We start from the raw sequence: 25,110 nt of genomic DNA on the forward strand, positions 1-25,110 counted from the left end.
CTTCCCTCCCCCCACCCCACTATAGCTCCCCTCCACCCGGTTCCCGCCCCACCCTCCGCCTTCACCCCCCCACCACTATCCTCATCCATAGGTGCACGCTTTTTGTCCAGTCTCTTCCCACATCCCCACACCCCTTTCCCCCCCAGAATAGTCAGTCCACTCCCTTTCTATGCCCCTGATTCTGCTATAATCACCAGTTTATTCTGATCATCAGATTATTTATTCACTTGATTTTTAGATTCACTTGTCGATGGATGTGTATTTGTTGTTCATAATTTGTATCTTTACCTTTTTCTTCTTCTTCCTCTTCTTCAAGGATACCTTTCAGCATTCCATATAATACTGGTTTGGTGGTGATGAACCCCTTTAACTTTTCCTTATCTGTGAAGCTCTTTATCTGACCTTCAATTCTGAATGATAGCTTTGCTGGATAAAGTAATCTTGGTTGTAGGTTCTTGGCATTCATCACTTTGAATATTTCTTGCCACTACCTTCTGGCCCGCAAAGTTTCTGTTGAGAAATCAGCTGACAGTCGCATGGGTGCTCCCTTGTAGGTAATTGACTGTCTTTCTCTTGCTGCTTTTAAGATTCTCTCTTTGTCTTTTGCTCTTGGCATTTTAATTATGATGTGTCTTGGTGTGGTCCTCTTTGGATTCCTTTTGTTTGGGGTTCTCTGCACTTCCTGGACTTGTAAGTCTATTTCTTTCACCAGGTAGGGGAAGTTTTCTGTCATGATTTCTTCAAATAGGTTTTCAATATCTTGCTCTCTCTCATCTTCTGGCACCCCTATAATTCTGATGTTGGTACGCTTGAAGCTGTCCCAGAGGCTCCTTACACTATCTTCGTATTTTCGGATTCTTTTTTCATTTTGCTTTTCCGGTTGGGTGTTTTTTGCTTCTTCGCATTTCAAATCTTTGACTTGATTCTTGCGCTCCTCTGGTCTGCTGTTGGGAGTCTGTATAATATTCTTTATTTCAGTCAGTGTATGCTTAATTCCTAGTTGGTCCTTTATCATAACATCGAGGGTCTCACTAGATTTCTTGAGGGTCTCATTAAATTTATCAGCGGTTTCTAGAAAATTCTTGAAAAACCTCAAAAGTGTGGTTTTGAACTCTATATCCAGTAGTTTGCTTTCTTCTGTCATTTGTGTCCTGTTTCTTTGTCTTGGCATTTTTTATGCTTCGCTGTGTCGATAGAATGGCTTTCTGTGATAAGTGTCCTTTAGGGCCCAGTGGCTCAGCCTCCCCAGTTACCTGAGGTGGACACTCTTGGTGCACCCCCTTGTGCACTTTGTGCACAGTTTTGTTGTAGTTAAGCCTTGATTTTTGTAGGTATCACTGGGAAGAATTGACCTCCAGGCCAATTGGCTGTGAGAATCAGCTGTGTCTGCAGTGGGAGAACTGTGCTGGAGACACCCTTATGGGGCAAGACTTGCTTCAGTGGGGCTTTGGTGCTCACTGAGTCTGCCCCCTGAGTGTGTCCTTTATGGATCTGAGGAGCTGCAGTCTGGATGGTCCCACTCTGACCACTGGTCACACTGGCTCCTGGATCTCTAAGGAGATGCTAATCTAGCCTTTGCCTGAGGCTACCCAACAGGAGCTCAGCTGTGAAGCAGTGCAAGTTGCCCTGGGGCCTTGGGCCAGCTGCAAGTTTGTTAGGTAATTTTCAGATTGCCAAGGGCCAGACCTTTCATATGCAAAAGCCTCCCTGCACAGCTTGGGCGGGAGGGGGTCCCAGGGGATCAACAGTGCGGGCGGAGTGAGCGGCTGCTCTCAGTCCTGCCCTCAGAGGCCCCAGCAATTGCTGTGAGGGCCTCCGAGAGAAAGCTGCCCTCAAGTTCCAACTGATGCCAGACAGTCCAGTTTCTCCCCGTATGAGTCTGGGTCCCCAGAGACTCACCCAGAACTGGAGCTCAGAGCTTGAGACTCCCTCCCAATTGAAAAAGACAACTGTGTCCTCAGCCGCCAGCCCTCTCCGCATGCACCTCCTCAGCTTTGTATTTTACTTCTGAACCGCACCTCCTCTGAGTCTCGGTATGCTTTTCTCTTTCCTTCTAGTTGTAGAATTTCCACTCAGCCAGCCTTCCTGTGGTTCTGGATGATGTCTGTTCCGTCTTTTAGTTGTATTTTTGAAGTGGTTGTGTGAGGCAGCAATCTCCGGTGTTTACCTATGACGTCATCTTGGGTTCCAGGAATAAAGGTTTTTATGCTCCGATAGTTACATGAGGCTATAGCTGTTCAGGAGATACAGGCAGGGAGTTCAGTTATGATTGTAATCCAGTGTGGGCAGATTAAGGTTGAAATTGAGGTGCTGCTGCTGGGAGATGAATGCGAGGCTTTGAGGATATAGAGTGGATAAGACTTGTGGTTGAGAAATCAAGAAGAGGTAACTCACATAGTTCTAGTTTGGAAGCCCAGGGGAAGATGTGAAGTGAAATGGGAAAGCTAGGAGAGATACCAGCTTAAAGGAGGTAATAAGAATTTGATCTTGTGTACGTTGAAACTTTTGAAGTGATGGGATACTTACATAGAAACATCTAGGAGGTGGTTAGGGCCATAGAAGTAGGACTTCTCTGACTGAGGTCACTAATGTTTGTAGTGAATGCCTCTGCTTACAGGCCCTCCAATCTGTTGCCTCTACTTTGTCACCAATGCTTTGTGCAGGACCAATTTTAAATAGGGTAGCAAATTGACAGGATCTGATTGGGCTCCATGGGCTAGTGAGGGCAAAGCTTGAGGCAGGATTGACTAGCTAACAGGCTGCAAAAGTAATGTATGTGACAGAGAATGGTCACCTGGACCAGGGTGGTCTCAGTGGGGATAGAAAAATGTAGGCAGATTCACAAAACTGCTCTTGAAGAAGTAAAAGGTAGATCATGTAAAACTTGGGGATGGGTTAAATAAGGGGAATGCAACCACAGCTTCCACATTTCTGGGCAGTTGATTGGATGGGGAACTCTGGAGGAGAAGCAGGAAGATGATGGAAGACAAATTGTTTGAGTGCTGCCAAATGGATTTGTTCAATTGCTGGTCGTTTTAGAGGTTCAGAGCTCAGGAGACATGCGTGGAATGGAGCATATGGATCTTGAAGCCTTGAGTGAAGGTGGTTTTCTCGGAACAATGTGGAAGCACTGAAACATGGAGCTGTAGGGAGCATCAGTGTTAGGTGTGGCACAAGCAGACGGTAGAAAACCACTGGAGATGAGTGGGATCATGAAACTGAAGGGAAATGAGTGTTAGATAAAGACTAAAACACGTGGCAACCTTTGTCTAGGCAGCTGTATTGAGAGTGATGAAAGATCCAGATTACACTGGACTCCAGCGTGAATGGGAGGAAAAAACGTGGCAGCCATTGGAAGTAGTGTGTGTAAAGTGAAGAAAAGAAAGCGGATGGATGGTAGCGGGATGTAAGACTCAGAAAAGTTATTTATTTCTTATTATTTTTACTGGGTGGGCAAAAGCAGGTTTACAGTTGTTTGTATGGGAACCGATACAGTAATCTATGTATATAATAGGCTAAGTATCCATCTAACTGGTAGCTATGATGTGCACTTACTACCAAGGGGCAGATGCTCAATGCAGGAGCTGCCATGATGCATGCTGGCCATCCTATCTAATAAAGAGGGAATATGCTAATTGACCCTCACACCATCACAAAGATGGTGGCATCCACAGCCAATAATGAGGGAATATGCTAATTGACTGCACCACCCTCAAAGCTGTGGCGCCCACAGCCAATAAGGAGGGAATATGCTAATTGATTGCCCTGCCCTCAAAGATGGCGGTGCCCACAGCCAATAAGGAGGGAATATGCTCTCTGGAGACCCCCAGTCTCCTCAGCCCCCCAGCCACCCAGGGCCAGCCCGAGATGCAGGCAAGTGTTGGATGGCGGCTGCCCAGCTGCCCAGGGCCGCCAGAGGCTCAGGTAACCAGGGCCAGCTGAGGCTTGCGCTTCCAGCGGTGGCAGCAACAGAGGTGTGATTGGGGTGTTGCCTTCGCCTGATCGCAGGGTCACCTCCCGCCCCTGAGGGCTCCCGGACTGTGAGAGGGGGCAGGCTGGGCTGAGGGAACCCCCCTCCAGTGCACTAATTTTCATGCACCAGGCCTCTAGTTTAAAAATAATCAGCACCATGGACCTGGCGCTCTCAAATCAACACTTGGCTTCCCCCAAGTGGGACACAGGCCCCACTACCACCCTGGAGCGACATCCTGCCAAATCACAGCCAACACTGTTAAGACCCCCATGGCACAAAATGCGGTCCACAGCCCAGCCCAGCTCAGCCCAGCCCAGCTCGGAAACGGTCGCTGTGGGTGCTTGGTAATGACCACGTAGCAATGCCCGGCTTCTCTCCCTACCTACTAGTCTCCTTGGAGTTTCTTCAGCCCAGGAACACGACTTGCTTTATAGCCAGGTGCAAACATTTTATAGTTTAACCAAATGTCTATGAAGCGTTTTCCCATGCCTCATGTCTTTTGATCATCACAGAAGTCCTGGAGTAGGTGGATAGGAGACTCGATGGAATCCTATATTTTTTCATTAGCCGGAAAATGGAGATTTAGAAAGTTTAGAAACTTGACTCGACTGAAAACAAATAAGAAATGGTGGAACTTGCCCTAGCTGGTTTGCCTCAGTGGGTAGAGTGTTGGCCTGCAAACTGAAAGGTCCCAGGTTAGATTCCAGTCAAGGGCACATGCTCGGGTTGTGGGCTCGATCCCCAGTGGGGGACTTTCAGGAGATTCTCTCTCATCATGGATGTTTCTATCTCTCTCCCTCTTCCTTCCTTTCTGAAATCAATAAAAATATATTAAAGAAAAACTTAAACAAAAATGGTGGAACTTGAAAATGACTTCAGGTTTTCTCACTGTGAAGAACATAGTCAAACACCACTGCAGTTAAATATTTTATCCTTTGTTCTCCCTGCGTGATCTGCAATAATGATCTGCTTCGTGTTGATATTTACTGCTGTGTTGCTGACAATTACCTGAAAGAGAAGTTGGGGTGCTTCACTGGGCTGGAAAATGTTTAGCTACATCAGAAAACCGGTCTAATTAAGCAAGTTTATTCTATATATATAAAAGGCTAAGTTGACTCACACATGTACGATACATATAAAGCTCTTGCTGGTGCCAATCGCATGCGTGTGTTTCGATCTGTCATTGTTGATGGTGAATTTGGTTGTTACTTCTATTATAAAGAAAGGGTGAATAATGATATTAAAATATTTCTTCTAATTAATTTCCTTTCATTGTGCATGAATCTGTGCACCGGGACTCTAGTTGTTGGGGTCCAACACCAACAGGTCCAGGTGTTCCCAAAGGTGTGGACGGAGTCAGTCAAGAAGGAATGTCACGGAGACAGTGTTCAGTTGATCAGCATAGCGAGGTTCTTCTTTTATTCTCCTGTTACATCTGTATTTATACAAGTTGATTTTAATCCTATCCATTCTATTCCAAAGGTTAGTGCAGGGGTCCTCAAATGACAGCCCGCGGGCCACATGCGGCCCGCCGAAAACATTTATCCGGCCCGCCGGGTGTTTTTGCCGCCGCTGTGTGCATAGGAATTTGTTCATAGTTTTTTTTTTAAACTATAGTCTGGCCCTCCAGTGGTCTGAAGGACAGTGAACTGGCCCCCTGTTTAAAAAGTTTGAGGACTCCTGGGTTAGGGTGTTTGTTATCTCCATTCCAAGGTTGTTCGTAGTTAAAGTGATTAACCACCCGCCTGGCACTTAGTTAAGGGGTTTTTCTGATTCCCTTCCTTAGTCCTATTAATCCCTAACTCCAGGGAAAAATCCCCACCTGGGGAAACAACCTTTCCCGGAGAGGTGACCTTGCTTAAAACACATAGCGCTCAGAAGGGGAGCAAACATATTGTGAACAGTATGCCATATACCCCAGGTCCCTTGAAACATATGCTGTACAGATGTTTCTTCCCTGCAGCGACTGTGTCAAGCAGCAAGGATGGACCGGCTTCTGGAAAATTCCCCCTTTTTTATTTTTTAAATGATAGCGCTTGTACATCAGTGGCCACCTCTCGGATTTTGTTAAGACTCGGAAGACCTGTTTGTGCCTTTGCCAACAGGTCAGTCCGAGGCTTAACCCTATATCGGCTCCCCACAACTAGTTAATAAATAATAGTACAAGAGCGAGCTCTGTTTCACATACAATTATAAACCCACTTTTGCTCCACCCTGTATTTAGGCAGAAGAGCTAATCATGTTCAAATGCTGGTGGCGAAGTGTCACAGGGGTGGGTAGGCAGGCAGTATTTTTATGCTATAATTAAAAAAATTATTGAGAATTGTTTAGTGTTTCCACAAAGAAATGAACAACACTTTGGATGTTATCAGAGCAGCAGGATTTCAAACTTTTTGAAAGCATACTAGTAATTCAGGGTTTTTAAAGGGCTTTTCTGCCCTTAATTCAGAGCATTCTGTTCAAATGTAGTCTGATAATGATTTTTAAAATTATTTTCATGAAAAATATTTACATATTCTTATGAAATTGGAACCTTTTTCTGGTTGACTTTTATTTATTACTCATTTTTTAAATTAAATAATTAGATGATAATTTTTAGTGCTGGCTGCAACAATCATTGGAATTAAATTATTAGGGCAGTTATATTGGGAAATTAGATCCCCCCACCCCATGCCATTTAAGTGGAAATTAAGCACCCCAAGCCTGTGGATTGTATGCATTACAGCCCTGGGTACTATATAGGAGGAATGAAGAGAAGGCAGGGCAAAATGGGGAGACCATGCTAAAAAATGTGGAGTCCTGTGAGATGCTTAAATCTTGGGAGAGAGAAAGTTTTGATTGAAATAGACATTGAACTGATCAGGAAGTTGAGGCAGTGTATGAGTGTGTGTATGTATGTTATGGGGGAGGTGACCCTCCTGTCTGGGGCACATACACTAAGTAGTCAGATTATAATGACCACCTGATGTTTGTAGGCAAATTAGCTATAATTTTGCCCTGAAGTCGCTAGAGGTCCAGACCATTATAAATAGGGAAGCAGGTTGTTTACCACGACAGTAGAAGTGATTTTTTTCCTGAAGATATGGGTAAATAACACGATTTAACAGCCTTTGAACATGGGTGATTTTATATAAATATATATACATATATATAAAATATTATATTATATTATATTATATTTATTATATGTGTTTTTTTTTTCTGGATATATATAGTGATATAAACCAGGGATTAAAAAGTAATAAGAAGTGACTGTAAATATACACTGATTGTCATTTCGTTATGCTGAAATTTTATCTTCCCAATTCAGTTGGAATAATTTCATTAGTGGTGCCTTTAGGAACAGGATATATGGTTGAATTTTCTTTCAGAGAATTGCCTAGTTGCATCGGATCCAATTAACTTTTGCATATGTTATCAGTAGCTTTAAATGCAACCAAGTGTGGTGTTCAGTAAAATTAGAAAAGTTATTTTAGTAAAAAGTAACTTGAACTTAAAAGTAAGTTGGGCTAGTAAACAGCAAATGTAGGCCTTGGGAATAACATATTTTTATTTAAAACATGAAATGATCATTTAACTTTATTTTTAATATCCTTAATTTTCCTCATTAGACTGCCTATAAAATTTAGTATTTGTGTAGTATATTGTGAGATCATTGTTTTAAAATTTATTAAGTTTACAGAAAATAAATTCAGGTACTTCACTTTTGAGAACACCAGGAAATAGAAATGAATATTTCTGTTCTTCAAGGATGAAAAATTATTTTTCTATAATCAAGATTTTAGAAGTCACATAATCATGACATAAATAATAGCTGCCTTTTTATGGCTGATGATTTTTAAAAAAATTTAAAGTCTACTCAAAAGTACAATAGAAAGGTTTGGTAAAAATCCAAATGTTGCTGTAATAATTTTGTGTTCTTTGCTGCTTGTCAATAAAAACATTTTAAAAGCAATGAAAGGACTTGTATGCTTGCATATAATCCTAACCAATGGACACAGACAACAGGGGGGTGAGGGCATAAGTGGGGGGTTTGGGGGAGGGGGTAATGGGGGGATAAGGACACATATCTTAATCAATAAAGAAATTACATACAACCAAAAAAAGCCCTGGATTTCTGGGTTGCTATGAGTGTTGGGAGAGAGGTCTAGTCTCCATGCAGTGGCTAGCTGCCTCCTGACTAAGCAGTTTGGGCCTTTGTTCCCTTTGTTCAAATGTGGTTGGGATGGTGAGCCTAGCATTGAAATCAGTGACTTAAGAGTTTATTTTTCCTCTGTCCTTTGTCTAAGGGATATGACTCTGTGATTGTTTTTCTGATCTCTACTCAGTTCATCTAAGTAGATTTTGTTATTGAATTTTTTTTATGTGACATTATTTAGGAGTAGATATCTTAGGAAGTAGCTGAACAGTTATAAACCTAAAATCTTCATTTATGTTTAAAATTTTAGGTATGCAATACCCCCGGAGCATGGGAAACGACTTGAACGACTAGCTCAAGGTAAACTTGCTTTCTGTGCTTCTCATCCAGATAGGTTCATAGTTTTTGAGGGTTTTTTACAGTATAGAATGTCAATAAGTTAATTTTATTCTTTTTAAGTTATTGGCTTTTAAATGCTTCTCATTGAATAATTTTAAACTTTTTTCACATTATTGTATGCATAGTTTTCTTGGTTGCATAATATTCATGGTTATTTTAGTTGGCTGCTTAGTATTTCATCAAGTGACTGCATATAACTATCTTGGTTATTTCCAATATTTTTCTCTTTTATATAATGTATTAACATCATTGTGTCGATAATATTTTTCCTTCTTTTAAGTTACATCCTTGAGATAAATTCCAAAGTGTACCGATGCCACATCTAAGGGTGTTTTATGAATACTTTTTATGAATACTTTTTATGTTGCCAGATCATTTCACCAAAGGGGACTTCTGACTCCCAGTTCTCATTTGGCACCCTTGGCCTGGGACTGCCCTTATGGAAATATGAAGATGAATGGTCCCAGGTTACTGGATGAGTGTGAGAATGTATGTCTTCTTAGACTGGCAAATTTAAACATTCTTTACTTGAAGTTGAATTATTATCTTATCATTATCTTTTGGCTTTATCCATAGTTATTTCTAGGAAGCTTATTGATGGTTTTACTTTGTGTTCACTTGTGTTTGCAGATAGCACCTTCCCTTTTTTCTTCTCTGTCTTAAAGATATACCAGGCAACCTTGCCCTCATCTGTTTATACAAGGGAGAAGAATCAGATTCACCTCCTGCCAGCCTCATCATCTGTTCTGCTAGTCACCCTTACCAAGGCTGAGAGTGAATTATTTCCAGGGGAAAGTGAAGTTTTATTGAGTGACAACTAAACATAAGATGTTCGGTCTTTATTCAGGATTAAATCCTCAGTGAATATTGCCCTTTAGTCGGGTACTAATCTAAGTTTCATTGGAATGTTAGGTTTGCCTTCTAGTATGAAAGGAATTTCGTCCCTGCTGTATGTAGCTTTCTTTTAATAAGGAAATGGGCTTACTGAGAAACTGCATTCTTTGACTGGACAGTTCTGAAGAGAAATTGTTAATAACATCTGAAAATTACTTTCCTCCAAATTATAAGAGAATTAGAAAGAACAGTTACATGTCACATTTGTAAGAAACATTATTATAATTTTGGCAAGTAATAACTACAAAGCCTTAGTGTTTTTATAACGTAATACATTATAGTAATGATAGCAACGTAATTGTAACCTTGAACTTTGTTGAGGACTATTTTCATGAATGCTAAGGTAGATGAATTCTAGTTCTGGATAACAGATTATGTAGAACACAGCTTAGAAAATGATTCCTGTAATCCTTAAATACATAGGCAGGGAACTTTGTGCTAAATCTGCATGCGGAACTATCCTCTTCTCTGTAGTAATTATCCCACTATTTTCTACTTGCACCCTGAGAATTTTAAAGTGGAGCTGGTGTAAACTTTACAGTATAGAGTCATTCTGAAATTTTGGCTAGAATCTGTCACCACTTTGACATAATCTATCTGAAAATGACATTCCAGGAAAATAGGTGCCATTTCTTTAATCAGTAAGAGGTTAGTAAACTTGAAGGATGCACAAGAATTTTATACTCAGCTGCATGTTTATTCAAACCTGTTTTGCAGCATTATTTTTAGAAATGACACAGGGAAAAGACCCTGTAAGATAGTGAAGGATTCCCATCTTCTGACTACATGCCAGCCAAATTAATTGAATTCTGCTAAGTAATTAAAATGATAAAGTAACAGTAAATGTGATGGCGCATTGCAGGATGTCTGGGTCAAGGCAGCACTTGATACACAAAGTGAAAAGTGGCCTCGGATGCTTTCCATTATCTTGTCTCCATATCATAATTATCACACTTGCCTTTTATGCATGAATGCTTTCATCTTCGGTTCCTGTTGAAATCTTGATTGACTGTGGCACCTATAAATATTTTATCTGAAAGACATTAGGCCTGCACCTAATAAAGCCAGGAGTTTGATTTTGCTCTTTAGCCGCTTTCTCATTTATACAGGTTTTTTTTCAATATTATGTAGACATAAATGTAATAAAAAATCTCCAGTGAATTTTTGCAATTTTTATACTTGCTATGTTCGCCTGTAGTGCTATTGCATTCTTTCTAATTTTGGTTTGATACAATTGAATGGAAAGTATAAAGTAGAATAGAGGTATAATGTTAAATCATAAGTGACAGTTTTGAAGATTTCCAGTTTTTAGAATGTCTAAATCTCATCCATTTTAGAAAGGAGAGAATATCTTTGCTCTTCTATTAAGTTAAGCAAAATATGGATTAAAGACAATTGGGAATGGCTAAAATCTTTTGTGCAGGACTGAATTCCATTGATTTCTTATTGTGAATAACATGCCTATATTTAAGAAAAATTAAAGATGACTTACTTTGGTCCAAATTTTGGTTACTGGGGAAAGAATATATGAGTTAGGATTTTGTGCAGCTGATTTTAGAAGTGTGAATGATCAGTAGAAATCTTGTTTTAAATGACAGGATGTTAGAACTGAATAAATTATTTTAGGTCCTTATGTGTACTTGCAACAGGTGTTTTAGTTTTGACTTTATTAAAAGAACAATATTCAGCAAAACGGAACAGAAGAATCATTATTAGGAAGGATTAATTTAGTTCATGGTTTTTTAAAATAGTTACCTTTGGGGTGTGTGTGTTTATGTGTTTAAATGACTAGGAATCTTGACTGTAAGCCTGTGGAGCAGATTCTTAGTCTTATGTGCTGGGATCCTTATCCCAGGAGGTAGACCAGCATCTGTGGTAGGATGTAGGCAGTCTGTGGATTCTCTCAAATTATATTCAAAATTGGGCATATTTGTGCATTTCTGGGATGCAGTTGTCAAATCCCTTAAAAAAAGGTTTGTTCCAAAAGAGATGCTATCGAGATTAGAAGAGCAGCAATAATGAAGTCATTTTTAATTCTGTGAACATATTTGAAATTGACCTGTTCTCATACCTCTGTGTTGGAATTAGGAAAATGTACTTTTGCAAGTTCTCAAATTGGTAAATACATTATTTTCTAAGCTTGATTTAGATGATAGTCTGAAAATATTATATTAAAATTTCTGGTTTTAAAAGGTTAATAAATAAAATACCTCTGATTATAAACAATCAATTTTAAGGTTCCCCTTAAGCCATAAAAAATGAAGAAGTCCAATGATATATCATCTACCTTTCTGCCTATTTCATGCCTCAACAATATGTGGTGTGTCATGGTGTTTGTTTTCATCTCATTGTCAGTTGAGCTGCATTAAGAGTGGTGAGACAATCCCTAAAGTTAATTTCCTCATCATTTGATATTAGATGTCATTGTCTGTGTTTAGATTTCTGAATATTTTTAGTCAGCTATGTTTCTGTCTTAGTAGAATTTTAGACATCGGATGGTAATATATAACGTACACCAAGCTAGTAGAATTTGAATGTGGGATGAAATACAGTTCTGAGAAGTGGCAGTAGGGAATGGGGAGGAAGAACTCAGGAAGGGAATGCCAGCTCGCAGGGAGGAATTACCTTGGGAGGAAACAGAATTCTTTGATTCTGCAGGGTGAAGCTGGCCTAGGGAAATCCTGGTTAGTTTGACTGTGACCTGTTTGAGCCCCAAGTGCATAGCCTGGGGAGTCCTGGTGACCTGTGTATGTGTGGTCCATCTGTCCATTCAAGCGGGCGGGGTGGGGGGAAGCGGGAACTGAAGCAAAGTGACCTCAGGATGCAGTAAAAACCATATGTAATGGACCCACATACCTGTTACATTGGTCAGAACCACCGTCCTTCTCGATACCAAGACAAATAGTGACTCCTCCTGGCCGTCCTCCTGCAGAACTCAATGGGGCTGTATCTCCACCAGTAGAGATGTTGATGGATTATGGACACTTGGAGCTGAGTGAAGCCTGCAGTGTGGTAATTTTCTACCAGGCCTGAATAACTACTTGTTCCATAAACGGGAGGAAGCATGGAGAGGCCAACTATAGCTTCAACACCTAATGTTGACCTCTTATGCAGGAATGTGGATAAAAATGACCAGGCTTCTTCCCACGTAATGTAGCTCATTGGCTTATTCCATTAATAAGCTTTCAGGTATAGATGCTATCTAAAAAGTATTTCTCACAGAAGCAATCCTTCCATAGCCTTTTTCTGTATTCCCCCCCTTATTATTTGTTTCTCCATATTTCCTCCCTCCTGTTTCTTTTCTCTTCTTCCTTTTTTTCCTAAGTGATTAATAACTAATTTCAGCTTCTCCAAACTATTGTTAATATACCCATAGAAACTGATACTAAACTTTAATTTTTGAATCTTTTCCCAATCTTTTTAATTTTTGAAACTTTGGTGATTTAATAGCCTCAGCATGTGTTTGTGTTTGTCATATGGGGTTGGGATTTTAAAAGAATTTTTTTTAGTAATAGCTAACATATTAGAAAGTGTAAACCAGCTGACAATTTGGAAAAATTTTTCTCTGATAGAAAGAACGCACTATTTTTAGAACAAATCTGTTCTATTTCTAACACAATTTAAAAATGTAATGATTTTTGGGGGGATCAGATTGATTGAGGTAAAATGCACTTACAGTACAAGCCATCCCCTTTGAATATACTGTTTATTGAGTTTTGACAATATATGCAATAGTGTAGTAACTACCACCATTACTGAGATATATAATAGTATCCTGATAAAGTTATCTTATGTCCTTTTCACGAATCCCTCCCCCAAGCCACTGGCAGCCACTAATCTGATTTCTGTCCCTAGAATGTCATAAAAGTGAATTATATAATATGTAGACTTTTCTATCTCGTTTCTGTCACTTAGAATAGTGCTTCTTACATATGAGCAGTTTTACACTAAATACAGGGCAATCTTGGATATGTCCCGGTCCTTGGGAGGGCTTACGTGATTCTATACTTCCCCGTGCTGCACAACTCCTAGCAGTACCATGGCAGTCTCACCAAAGGTGGTTGTGGGGTGCTTTTAGGGTTTCAGGGCTCTATTGGGATCTCTGGAGTATATATTCCTTAGTATGCCAGCCTTCATCTCTCTAAAATGCTTGGATTGAAAGACCACCTTTGCTTGCTTACCACTGTATAATATCTTAAAAAAAAGAAAAAAACACATATTGACTTTATTTTGTTAGGGAATTGACAGCAGTGTCCCATCTTTGAAGATGATATAAACAAGCTATAGACTCAAAAAAGCAACTTTCTGAGTAGTCTATTGTAACTTGATGTTATTGCTCTTCCCTTTCTCTTGGGTGCTCTCCTCACAAGAGTTGATTCTTCTTGGAATAAATGTTTAAACTATTTTGTTCCATGAATTCTATGCAATATTTCAGTTGTTCTAATTTTTGAATGTTTATTTAAAATGGAAAGTATGTGTTCTTACTATTTAATAGTTTAGTAGAAATGCAGTTTTATTTCCAAACACTTCTTTCAGATTTTTTCACCCCCAAATTAGATATCATTTTATTGAGAACTCATTGGTCTACTGTCATAGAAACCAATGTGTTACTTGTAGAGAGGAGTTGGTATGGGGGGAATAAGACTAGTCTCCATAGCTTGGAATGTGAAATAACTGATTATCTTCTCAGTTTGATCTTTTTAGGATTTTTACATTGAAACCCATTTGTGAGTAATTCGGAATTCAGGCTAAAATTTCATATTTAATTTCAAAACAGCAGAGTTAGAGAAAATATGGAAGAACCTATAGGTGAATTCAAAGTAAAACATGAATCAACATAGTTTAACCCTAGCTGTACTTGATTTTTAGAACTCTTTTATGGGGGAGAAGTTTGTTACTTGTGAACAGCACTGCTTGATTTGGGTAACAAGGCCTAAGGGAATGAGATGATTTTTAAGGTTTAGTAACCATTGACTACTTCTCCTCCTCCCCCTCCTCCTCCTCCTCCTCCTCCTCCCCCGCCTTCTCCTTTTCCTCCTCTTCCTTCTCCTCCTCCTGTTCCTCACGGGGATATTTTTCCATTGATTTTTAGAGAGAGGGAAAGACAGAAATATTGATGTGAGAGAAACACATCGATTGGTTGCCTCTTGCATGCGCCCTGACCAGGGCCCGGGCTGGGGAGGAGCCTGCAATTGAGGTACGTGCCCTTGACTGGAATCGAACCCAGGACCCTTCAGTCCGCAGGCCGATGCTTTATCCACTGGGCCAAACCGGCTAGGGCCCATTGACTTCTTTTAAAAAAAAAAATCCTCACCTGAGGATGTTTTCATTGATGAGAGGGAGAGAAGAGAGAGACAGAGACATCGATGTGAGTGAGAAACATTGATCAGTTTGCTTACCATACACACCACCCTGACTAAGGATCGAACCCACAACCTAGCTGGCCAGAGCAGTAACCAGTGATTTTTTTTTTTTTAAATAATCCTCACCCAAGGACATGCCTAGAGAGAGGGAGAGGCAGAGGTGGAGGTGGTGAGGGAGAAGGAGAGGGAGATGCAGAGGATGAGAGAGAGAAAGAGAGAAAGAGAGAAAGAGAGAGAAGAGAAGAGAAGAGAAGAGAAGAGAAGAGAAGAGAAGAGAAGAGAAGAGAAGAGAAGAAGAGAAGAAGAGAGAGAGGAGAGCCACCTCAGCTGGGCTACTTTGGAGTTTTAAAATATATTATCACATTATGTTTAATAATATTCTGGTTGTATTGGCTTGTGTATATGTTGAATAAAATAATTTTCATGGACTGTGGAGTGAGGGTGGGTATGATCCATGTATTCCTGCAGGTGTTTTGAGGTAAAATTCATTTTGACATACATGCTTTGTATATAATTTGTACTGTTCATGAATTTTTCCAGGGTGATATAAAATATAATTCTGATAGCCTGTTGTAAATATAAATTCTGAAACATTGTGAAGTTCTTAATATACTGCAAATTACCTTCCTTCAATGATTTTCCAATTTAAATTCACTTATGACCAGTCACCACATTGTTCAGGTCCTGATTACAAATCCATAGCAAAGGAAAATTAAATAGACTCCCCTTTCTGCATTGATTTTAATTTAAAATGTAATTCATTTAGAGCTACACAAAGCTACAGATTTGAAAAGTTTGATAGATCCATTTAAATCATATTATTAAAGTGTTTCCATGGGTTTAGCACGTGGGGACCTCCCTGCTGTCCTTTACGCTGTGATGTAGGCCTCAGGACATTGTGTTGTGTACATGTGACCATTCCATCCATGTGGTACTTTCTCTCCATTCACTGAGGTTTGCATTCTTTCGAAGGTTGCTTATTTGCCATATACTTTATCTTCCATTTATGTATTATGAATGTTAACCATAAATAGAGGACTGCATCAAGTGACCGTATGAAACAAAATCATTCCTTTTATTCCCATTGGCATTGTAGAAAATGACAGTATTTCTGATGTTTTTGTTGGCATGTATTTTTTTTTATATATTTCTATTTTTCTTTTTAAAAATCCAGGTGCAGATGCTTAAGCAGATTGTACTGCTTTTTGCAGGTGGTTCCTTATACCCGAATGGCTCTTTCCTGGCTGTTTGATTTGTTTCCTTTTGATGATCTGTGGCCTCACACACTCAATGGTGGCATCAATTAAGGCTTATTTACATTAAAAATATTCCTGTAGAACCCCACTATTCTAAGAGATTAAAATGGTACATGATTAGTTAATGAGTTCTGATCATTCTTTTGTCAAAGTGGTCACATTTTTTACCTGTTTGCACATAGTGAGCCACAGAGTTAGATAAGTAACATTTTCAGTGGTTTTATCTTCATTTTGGCGGTAAGGGAGTTAAGATCATGAACCACTTTACTTGTAAACATTGCACATGTTTTCCTGATGAGTTCTGTTTTCCTCTGGGTTCTTTCTCTGTGATTCTTCTGTCTTTTCCATGTTTCTCTTCTCTTTCCCTTCTTGCTTGCCCACTCTACTCAGAAGGTAGTTTTCCCTCTGAGTAAAGAAGGGAAAGAGCAGGGCACCAAGCATATTCATTTTCTCCTAGCTACGTAACTGAGTTAATGAGAGTCTGCCTCAGACAGAACTGCAGGGTTGAAGTCAGCAATGAGAAAAACAACTGTGGTTTGATTTGTAAGACACTGTAGAAAAAAGGGTTGCTGCATGTTTAGCTTTCTCATGTGAAGGCCTCTTCAAAGCTCTACTCCCATAAGGTTGGAGAGGTGGGTTTCCAAGTATTTGACTGATGCTGGACAGTAAGTTGATCAGGAAATTAGTAGCAGTTAAACTGTTTAAAATTGATCAGAAAGAAACAAAGAAAGGTGGGAAACTGCTCTGTGTTTACTGTATGCTGTGCATTGGGACAAGTGCTTCTTGAATGATCAACTTCCAAGAGTCTAAAATGAGAGATTCCTCTATTAAAACACATTTACCTTTGCTAACCTCCCTTAATATTTTGTTTATTAGATATTAGGCAGGTTGAATTTAAATATGTTACAAATTGAAAAATTTTCAGGCTTAGTAATTTTATATGTTATGAAAACACCTCTTGGTAGATCTTTTTGTGAGGTTAACCTTTGGTGATATAAGTATGTATGTATTAATTTTTAAGAATTCTGACTAATTTTTAGTATGAGCTGTTTTTTGTGTTTTTTTTGGTTTTTTTTTTGTAGAGTGGTCTATATTTGCATAACGCTGTCATTTTGTAAGAAGTACAAAACTTAAAAAAACTATCTGAAATTTTATCTTAATTGATACATTGCTGAATGCTTATATTATTTCCATTTAGGTTTTTTCCCAAGCAGTTTTCAAGGGTGTGATGCATTTCTTCGCCACAAGATGACGTTGATATCTCCCTCAGTGTTGAAGAAGTATGGTATTCCCTTTGATAAGGTATATTAATATCATTCTTTAACAAATTCAACTTTTGTGTGTAGTATTTGTATTTGAGTCAAATTTAACATAAATAATATAGCTTTGACCTCAGGTAGGATTTTTAGGATGTGGGGAGAAAAATTCAGATTCATGTTTTATAACAATTATCTAAATAGTAATTTGAAGTTACTTTTATTTCAGGATACATTTACTAGAGACCTCATGCTATTATAGTTTACTTATAACTACTGATAATAAGATGTGACATATTTGACAAAATAAGATGTAGCACTTTTACATTGAAGTCTTTTATATGAGCAATATAATTTGTCTCTTTAAAAAAAAAGAAAAAAAGAATTCAGAGCAGTTATTATTAGCAGTTTGGTTGGTTAGAATCAGTGATTATGGTACCAGTATGTTGCTTCTAGACACATTTGGAAATAGTACAATTGAGATTTCATTAAGGATAAAATTGCCTGATGATTTAATAATCAGATATTGCTTCTTGGAAGTATTGCTAAAGATTAAGTTCTGTAAGACTCTGTGCCTGCTAGAGCTCTCTTTCTTTGTGTCCATGGGTAGTTTTTGGGTCAGAATTATTACAGAACATGAGCATTTTTATGTGAAGAAGATGACATGAAAATAGCTTTTGACCAGATAAATAAAAGCTCTCTCTCAGTTGGAGGAGGATTAAGTCCTTAGCTACTTGAAGAAACATTAAAAAATAGTTCCACTCTCGTCTTCATTTTTTGTTTGAATTTCTTCCCATAATCCTTGCTATTTTCTACCTTAGAAGCTTTTCACTTGTGACTAAATCTTTACTTCTTTTTAATCTCAGGCCCTTAAAATCCCCTCCGTCCCCCGTCCCCCGTCCCCTGCCCTGCTTTGCTTTGTTTGAAGTAGAATTTTTGCAAATTCCAAGAATCTTTCTGTGATTTGAAGTGGCCCCACTTCCCACAAACTGTCTTTGCGGCAGTCACCATGACGCATACTTGTCTGTGATGAGGATGCTCTCACCTCTGGTTTACTGACATACTTCTGCCCATGACAAAAAGCAGGGCTCCGAGATGTGCACGGTGAGAACGCCCATGGTGTGGAGAGGGGCTAGTGGTGGGGTACAGCACTGTTGCATCATAGAGGTCAGAGGCTGTGTCCCAGGGGGCCCATTGTTACTTTGGGGCATTGTCTTTCTTGCAGACACCTCTGGGCACTGGGTTTTTTCAGTCTCAGACACACTAGTGTTTCCTTTAGGTGGTTGGAATAAGCTTGATTGGGTACTTTTATTTACGTTGGAATATTAGAAGACTGAGGAGGAGTGGACTAGAGTCCCCCAAGACACATAAACCTCTCTTGGGTTTAGGGCTGGTGATAGGAATTGATTGAGCTGTTCTTTGGAGAGGGGTTATGTAAAGTAGCAGGACTGAGGGATTGGTTCATTTTCCCAGGATGGAGGGCTTTGGGGCTTGTAGGTCCTTTCCAATCTCTGGGGTAGGTGGTAGGCAACCTGCACCCCTTTCTAGGCTCTGGCTTCCTACATACTACTTGGTACATTACTAGTTGTGTCAGGCCCTTATCTGGTCTTTTGAGGATGGGGCATTTTCTCACTTCTGCGGGAAGTGACAGGATGATTGTTCTCAGATGGTGAGACACCATGGCAAGAGGGCTGATTGACAATTGTTTTTCCTATGAAATACTGCCACTCCCCCTTTTCACCTTGATGAATGGTGTGATGCATGACTCTGTGCTCCTCAAGGAACTTATTCTCTGATGATGATAATGTAACATGGGCCAGAGTTTCCAAGTTCATTCCTGATTCTGTCACTTGGGTAAATTACATAGTTTTTCTGAGCCTCATTTTCTTTATTGAGAAAATGGGATAATAATAGTACTACTTAATAGGACCATTATGAGGATGAAAAAAGATCATCTATATCAGCATTTTTCAACCTTTTTTTTTAATCTTATGGCACACATAAACTAATTATTAAAATTCTGTGGCACACCAAAAAATGTTTTATTTTTTGCCAGTCTGACCAAAAAAAAAAAAAAAAAAAAGCTATAATTTTGATTCATTCACACTGGATGGCTATTGTTGTATTGGCTCTTGTCAATTTTTCATTTGATAGTCTAAGGCAGTGGTCGGCAAACTCATTAGTCAACAGAGCCAAATATCAGCAGTACAACAATTGAAATTTCTTTTGAGAGCCAAAATTTTTAAACTTAAACTATATAGGTAGGTACATTGTTATTAACTTAATTAGGGTACTCCTAAGGCTTAGGAAGAGCCACACTCAAGGGGCCAAAGAGCCGCATGTGGCTCGCGAACCAGTTTGCTGACCACGGGTCTAAGGGAAAAGAGGTCAGTGCCCCTGACTAAATAGTCAGGTGATGCATGTTTTAAAAATTCTTGCGGCACACTGCTTGAAAATGGCTGATCTGCATATGAAGGACTTTGCATAGTATATATTACATAGTAAAGTACTCTTCCTCCTCAATTCAGCCCTCTTTCTTAGACTATCATTTCACAGTTGGAGTAATATTTTTCCCCTTCTTTCAATGTATTTATACATATATATGAAAAAGCATATTGAAAAAATAGCTAATGTCTACTTTTAGATTATGTGTATTACCCTTATTGACTTTTTTCATGATATGGAATTACAGTGGTTGTTTAATCTATACTAATAAAGAGCTAATATGCTAATGTCAATATGCTGTAAGGGGTAATGACCAGGTCATTAGCATATTACTTGGGGGTTGCTCCCCAGAGGGGTGGAAGCAGGGAGGCGCCCAGAGGAGGCGGGACCATCCCGTGCCAAGGAGGGCAGGGGTGACAGCGCATAGCGCCCCCCTCACCAGTCCTTCCCACCCACCGCTCACACTCAGTGCCCCGCGGCCCACCTGCCAGGGGAAGGAGCACAGAGCAGCAGGCAGGAGGCTTCCATGCTCTCCTCTGGTGCCATGATGGGGCGGAGCCGCCGCCTTGCTCTGGAGACAGGTGGATGCTGGGAAGCGCCCAGAGAAGATGGGACCAGCCAGAGGCTACTGGAGGGACTGAGGGCGGGGCTTGAAGCAGCCAGAGAAGGCCAGAGGGTGTGGGGGCTGGGCCAGGCGCGCTGGAGCTCTGCGTGGAGAGGTTTGGGTGTCAAGGCAGGGCCCTGTGATTTCAAATCGCGCGGCTGGGCTCCTAGCCTTATAATGAAAGGGACTCATTCTTTTTTTCCCTGTACGTTTAAAAATTATTATCAGTTTATTACAGAGAGGCAGTAAATTGGCCTTATATGTTGGTTGTGACTGCCATTTTTCTAGAAATTTTACAGAGGCATCTTTATAGGGTTAGAAATAGTTGGGCAGGGTGAATTTTCTTTTATCACATAGTTACAAGGAAGTGCCTAGTTTCCAAGCACAATTATAATTAATGAGATTCAGTGAGATCGGGAAAGGAGAGAATCAGGCTTTGTTCTTATGTGGCTCAGAATGATGGGACTGGAGCCATGCTGAACATTGATAAGCCATTATCTCTCTCCCTGCGAGGTGGCAGCTGAGTTGCTGCTCACTGCAATAGGACACCTGCTGGGCTATCAGGGGTAGGGGATGATGAACTAAATTTCAGAATTGTTGGGAAAGAACATCTCCCACACACAACATTTTAGCATTCCTAAACTGGCAAGTCAATTGTAGTGTGAGCACCTTTATTTATGCAATGTGTCTCTTGTATATTTACACACATGTACATACCCATATATTCATTTCTCAACCTTAAGGACTGAAATGAACCATGGAGACTGAGTGAACTAGAGAGCAGTAAACTTGACAATATAATCTAGAGTAGGCCAATTAAAAAAAAACAAAGAACTTTGACCCTGGCCAATTTGACTCAATGAATAGAGCTTCAGCTCACGGACTGAAGGATTGCGGGTTCTATTCTGGGCAAGGGCACGTGCCTTGGTTGCAGGCTCGATTCCTGGCTCCGGGGTGCTAGCAGGAGACAACCAGTCGATGTGTCTCTAAGTATTATAAAAGAACTAGAGGCCCGGTACACAAAAATTTGTGCACTGGGGGGGGTGGGGAAGGGGTCCCTCAGCCCGGCCTGTGCCCTCTCGCAGTCTGGGACCCCTCTGGAGATAACGACCTGCTGGCTTAGGCCTGCTCACAGGTGGCAGAGGGCAGGCCCAATCCCTAGGTGCAGCCCCTGGTCGGGTACAGAGCAGGGCCGATTCGGGAGTTGGGGCGCCGCCCCCTGTCATGCACAGAGCAGGGCAGATTGGGAGGTTGCGATGCCACCCTCAGTCACGCTCAGGGTAGGGCCGATTGGGGGGTTGGGGCACCGTCCCCTGTCATACTCAAGGCAGGGTCGATGGGGAGGTTGCGGCGCCACCCCTGTCACACACAGAGCAGGGCTCATCAGGGGGTTGGGGAGCTCCCCCCTGTCACTCACAGAGTAGGGCCGATAGGGGAGTTGGGGCACAGCCCCCTGTCACAGAGCAGGGTGGATCAGGGGGTTGGGGTGCTGCACCCTATCACACTCAGGGCAGGGCTGATGGGGAGGTTATGGCTCTACCCCGTCACACACACAGCAGGGCCCGTGGGGGGGTGGTTGGGGCGCCGCCCTCTATCACCCACAGAGCAGGGCCCATCAGGGGGTTGGGGAGCTCCCCCCTATCAGGCACAGAGCAGGGCTGATCAGGGGGTTGGGGCGCCTTCCCGTCATGAACAGAGCAGGGCAGATAGGAAGGTTGTGGTCCCGCCCCCTGTCACACACAGAGCCGCAGGGCGATCAGGGGGTTTGGGCGCTGCCCCCGTCACGCTGATCCCGGTGCCGGGAGGCCTCGCGGCTCCGCTGATCCCGGTGCTGGGAGGCATATTACCCTTTTACTATATAGGATAGAGGCCTGGTGCATGGGTGGGGACTGGCTGGTTTGCCCTGAAGGGTGTCCTGGATCAGGGTGGGGGTCCCCACTGGGGTGCCTGGCCAGCCTGGGTGAGGGGATGATGGCTGTTTGCAGCTGGTCATACACCCTTCAGGGGGGGGTCCCCACTGGGGTGTCTGGCCAATCTGGGTGAGGGGCTGAGGGCTGTTTTCAGGTTGGCAGGTGACTGAAGCTCCCAACCGCTCCTTTTTTTCTTTTCTTTTTTTAATTCTGGGCCAGCTTTAGCTCTGAGGCTTGTCTCCAACTCTGAGGCCTCAGCTGCTGAAAGCAGGTATCTGGTTTGTTTGGGTTCTATAATCGAAACACTGTTTCAACTCCAGCTCTGAGATCCCGGCTGACTGAAAGCAGGTTTCTGGGGTTTTGTTTAGCTTCTATATTTGTAATAATGTTTCAAACTGCAAGCTCAGAGGCCGGCAGTGGCAGGCGGGGAACGTTGGAGTCCTCCGTCACTGAAGCAAGCAAGCCTCATGTTTGCTTCAAGCTGCCTAGCTGCCGGCCGCCATCTTGGCTGGCAGTTAATTTGCATATCGCCCTGATTAGCCAATGGGAAGGGTAGCGGATGTACGGCTAATTACCATGTTTCTCTTTTATTAGATAGGATAATTTGGTGAATACCACCTACTCTTTAGCAATAGGAATTTATAATGAAGCCTGCTCAACATCCACTATCAAAATTTTTGTAGCTCTAACTTGAAAAATGTCAGTTATGATATGTTCTAATATAACTCCAACAATGCAAAATTTAAAAAATAATAAAATACACCCTAGCTGGTTTGATTCAGTGAATAGAGCGTTGGCCTGCGGACTGAAGGGCCCTGGGTTTGATTCTGGTCAAGGGCATATCCCTGGATTGTGGGCTCAATCCCTATTGGGGTGTGTGCAGGAGGCAGCCGATCAATGATTCTCACTCATCATGATGTTTCTATCTCTCCCTTCCTCTCTGAAATAAAAAAAAAAATTATCCTATATAATTAAAAGATAATATGCAAATTGACCCTAACAGTGGAACGACCAGGACGACTGCTTGACCAGTCACTATGAGATGCACTGACCACCTCTTGGTCCTTTTCCCTGGCCAGCAGGCTCTGAACAGGGAACTGGGGATGGGTGGTGGGGGATGTGGGTGGTCCAGACTGAGGCCTCCGCCCCACCAGTCTCCCCACACACAGAAGGCAACCAGTGGCGGGGGGGTAGGGGTGGGGCCGGTGAGTGTGCAGAAAGGCTTACCTCTCAGTTCCTCCCCCTAGCCTGCAGGCTCCGATCTCCCGATGGCAAATGGGGAATAGGGTGGGTGGCAGTTGGTGGCGGGGCTGGCTGCAGGCAGCCAGGGAAGATGGCCCTGATCACAGGCTAGGCCTAGGAATTTCATGCGCCAGGCCTCTATATATACATATGTATAAATAATAAAATATACACACTGCTTGATTATATGAACAAATTTATTAGAATAACAGATGTTTTCATATAAAATAGATATCTTTGATTATGGATTGAATGATTGAACTAAACCCAGTTTAGAAAAGTCTTTGGAAAGTTTTCTGAAGAACTACTAAAGAATTAAGTAAAGGGTTTGCAGGGACTTTTTAAATACTGGTACACAGCTCTGATTTCATGGCATTTTTTCCTGTATTTTTTCTAGGAAATATATTTTACTAGTATTCACAATTTGGGAAGTCTTATAATTGGAAAATATTATATGTTTTCTACCCTGCAGATCACCCAGGAGGCTGGAGAATTTATGATCACGTTCCCATATGGCTACCATGCTGGTTTTAATCATGGTTTCAACTGTGCAGAATCTACAAATTTTGCTACTGTCAGATGGATTGACTATGGGAAAGTCGCTAAATTGGTAAGTTATGCCTCAGAAATAAAGCATAAATTAAATGTGTATTCTGGTTAGTGTAGCGAGAAAGCTAAGATCACTTGTTTGTAGCAGTTGTGTTTGACCTCTCACCATGATAATTTATTTCAGACTAAATATATTTATTTTACACAGGCTGTATTACCATTTGTAGCTATATTTGTCTCTTTTGAAATTAATGTGAAATAATTTACCTTGAGAGGTAATTTTATGCAACTGATGTTTGCTTCTCTCTTAAGGCCACCAATTGTTTTTTTGTGAGATTTTTCCAGTGGCTCCCTGTGTGGCTCTATGACTGAACGCCATGCTAAAGTTTAGTCCATGGCTTAAAAAACAACTATTCACAGAAGAAAAGTGTCTGGTAAAATTGTAACAAGTTGAGGAAGAATGATAAGAAGGAATGATTAAAACTTACCTTAGTGCCGAAATGAATTCTTAAAAGTAATAATGTAGAATAAGAAATATATCTTCATGTTAAATTTGGAATAAAATTTTGCATCTTCCGCCCAGCATATTTAGTTTAGTTTTACATACTGTATATTTTCATTCATAAGCAACAACTTCTATAGAATTTAATTAATTTCCCTCAGTGGCATTAAATAGAGGACACCTTCAAAGTGATGGTGGCTTCTATTAGGTTGCTGTCTTTCCTGTGGCTTTTAAAGCAAAGGTGCAGGCTGGCAGAGGGCAGCTTGTTAATGAAATTGTGTTTTATAGAGTATGTAAAATCAACATAGATTTAATGGAAAATGATACACACAGCTTACATGTCCTTACCATGGCCACTGCATGGCACAAGTGAGTATTATTCATTGTACATTGATAAAACTTGGATGCAAATATATGCAGGACAGATGACTCCAGGTTTAATTTATATGTGTATTTAGAAATTGCATAATATATTTAAATAAAGTATAGCCCTTTGGCAGCTCAGGAAGCATTTGAATGAATTCATGACATAAAAGAAAGCTCCTGCTATTAGAAGACTTTTTCTGTTCTGAGTAATTT

The 25,110-nt window shown here is 40.9% G+C and overlaps 1 protein-coding gene across 10 annotated transcripts in view; it reads left to right on the forward strand.

Annotated features, from left to right (window-relative positions):
* The window catches only part of KDM4C (lysine demethylase 4C), a 335,140-nt gene that overhangs the window by 72,053 nt on the left and 237,977 nt on the right, over window positions 1-25,110 (forward strand). For 9 of the 10 annotated variants that reach the window (XR_004971309.1, XM_036331125.1, XM_036331127.1 and 6 more), the window contains 3 exons: window positions 8,422-8,471; window positions 17,222-17,325; window positions 23,953-24,090. Coding sequence is in view for 9 of the 10 variants with exons in the window: in XM_036331125.1 (XP_036187018.1) it covers window positions 8,422-8,471; window positions 17,222-17,325; window positions 23,953-24,090 (292 nt within the window). In the remaining variant the exon portion in view is untranslated. Of the gene's footprint in view, window positions 1-8,421; window positions 8,472-8,881; window positions 9,000-17,221; window positions 17,326-23,952; window positions 24,091-25,110 lie in introns of those variants that run through there. The other variant, XM_036331126.1, reaches the window with a different exon arrangement.

The sequence above is a fragment of the Myotis myotis genome, unplaced genomic scaffold (assembly GCF_014108235.1).
Source record: "Myotis myotis isolate mMyoMyo1 unplaced genomic scaffold, mMyoMyo1.p scaffold_m19_p_12, whole genome shotgun sequence".
In the NCBI taxonomy this organism is placed as follows: Eukaryota; Metazoa; Chordata; class Mammalia; order Chiroptera; family Vespertilionidae; genus Myotis; species Myotis myotis.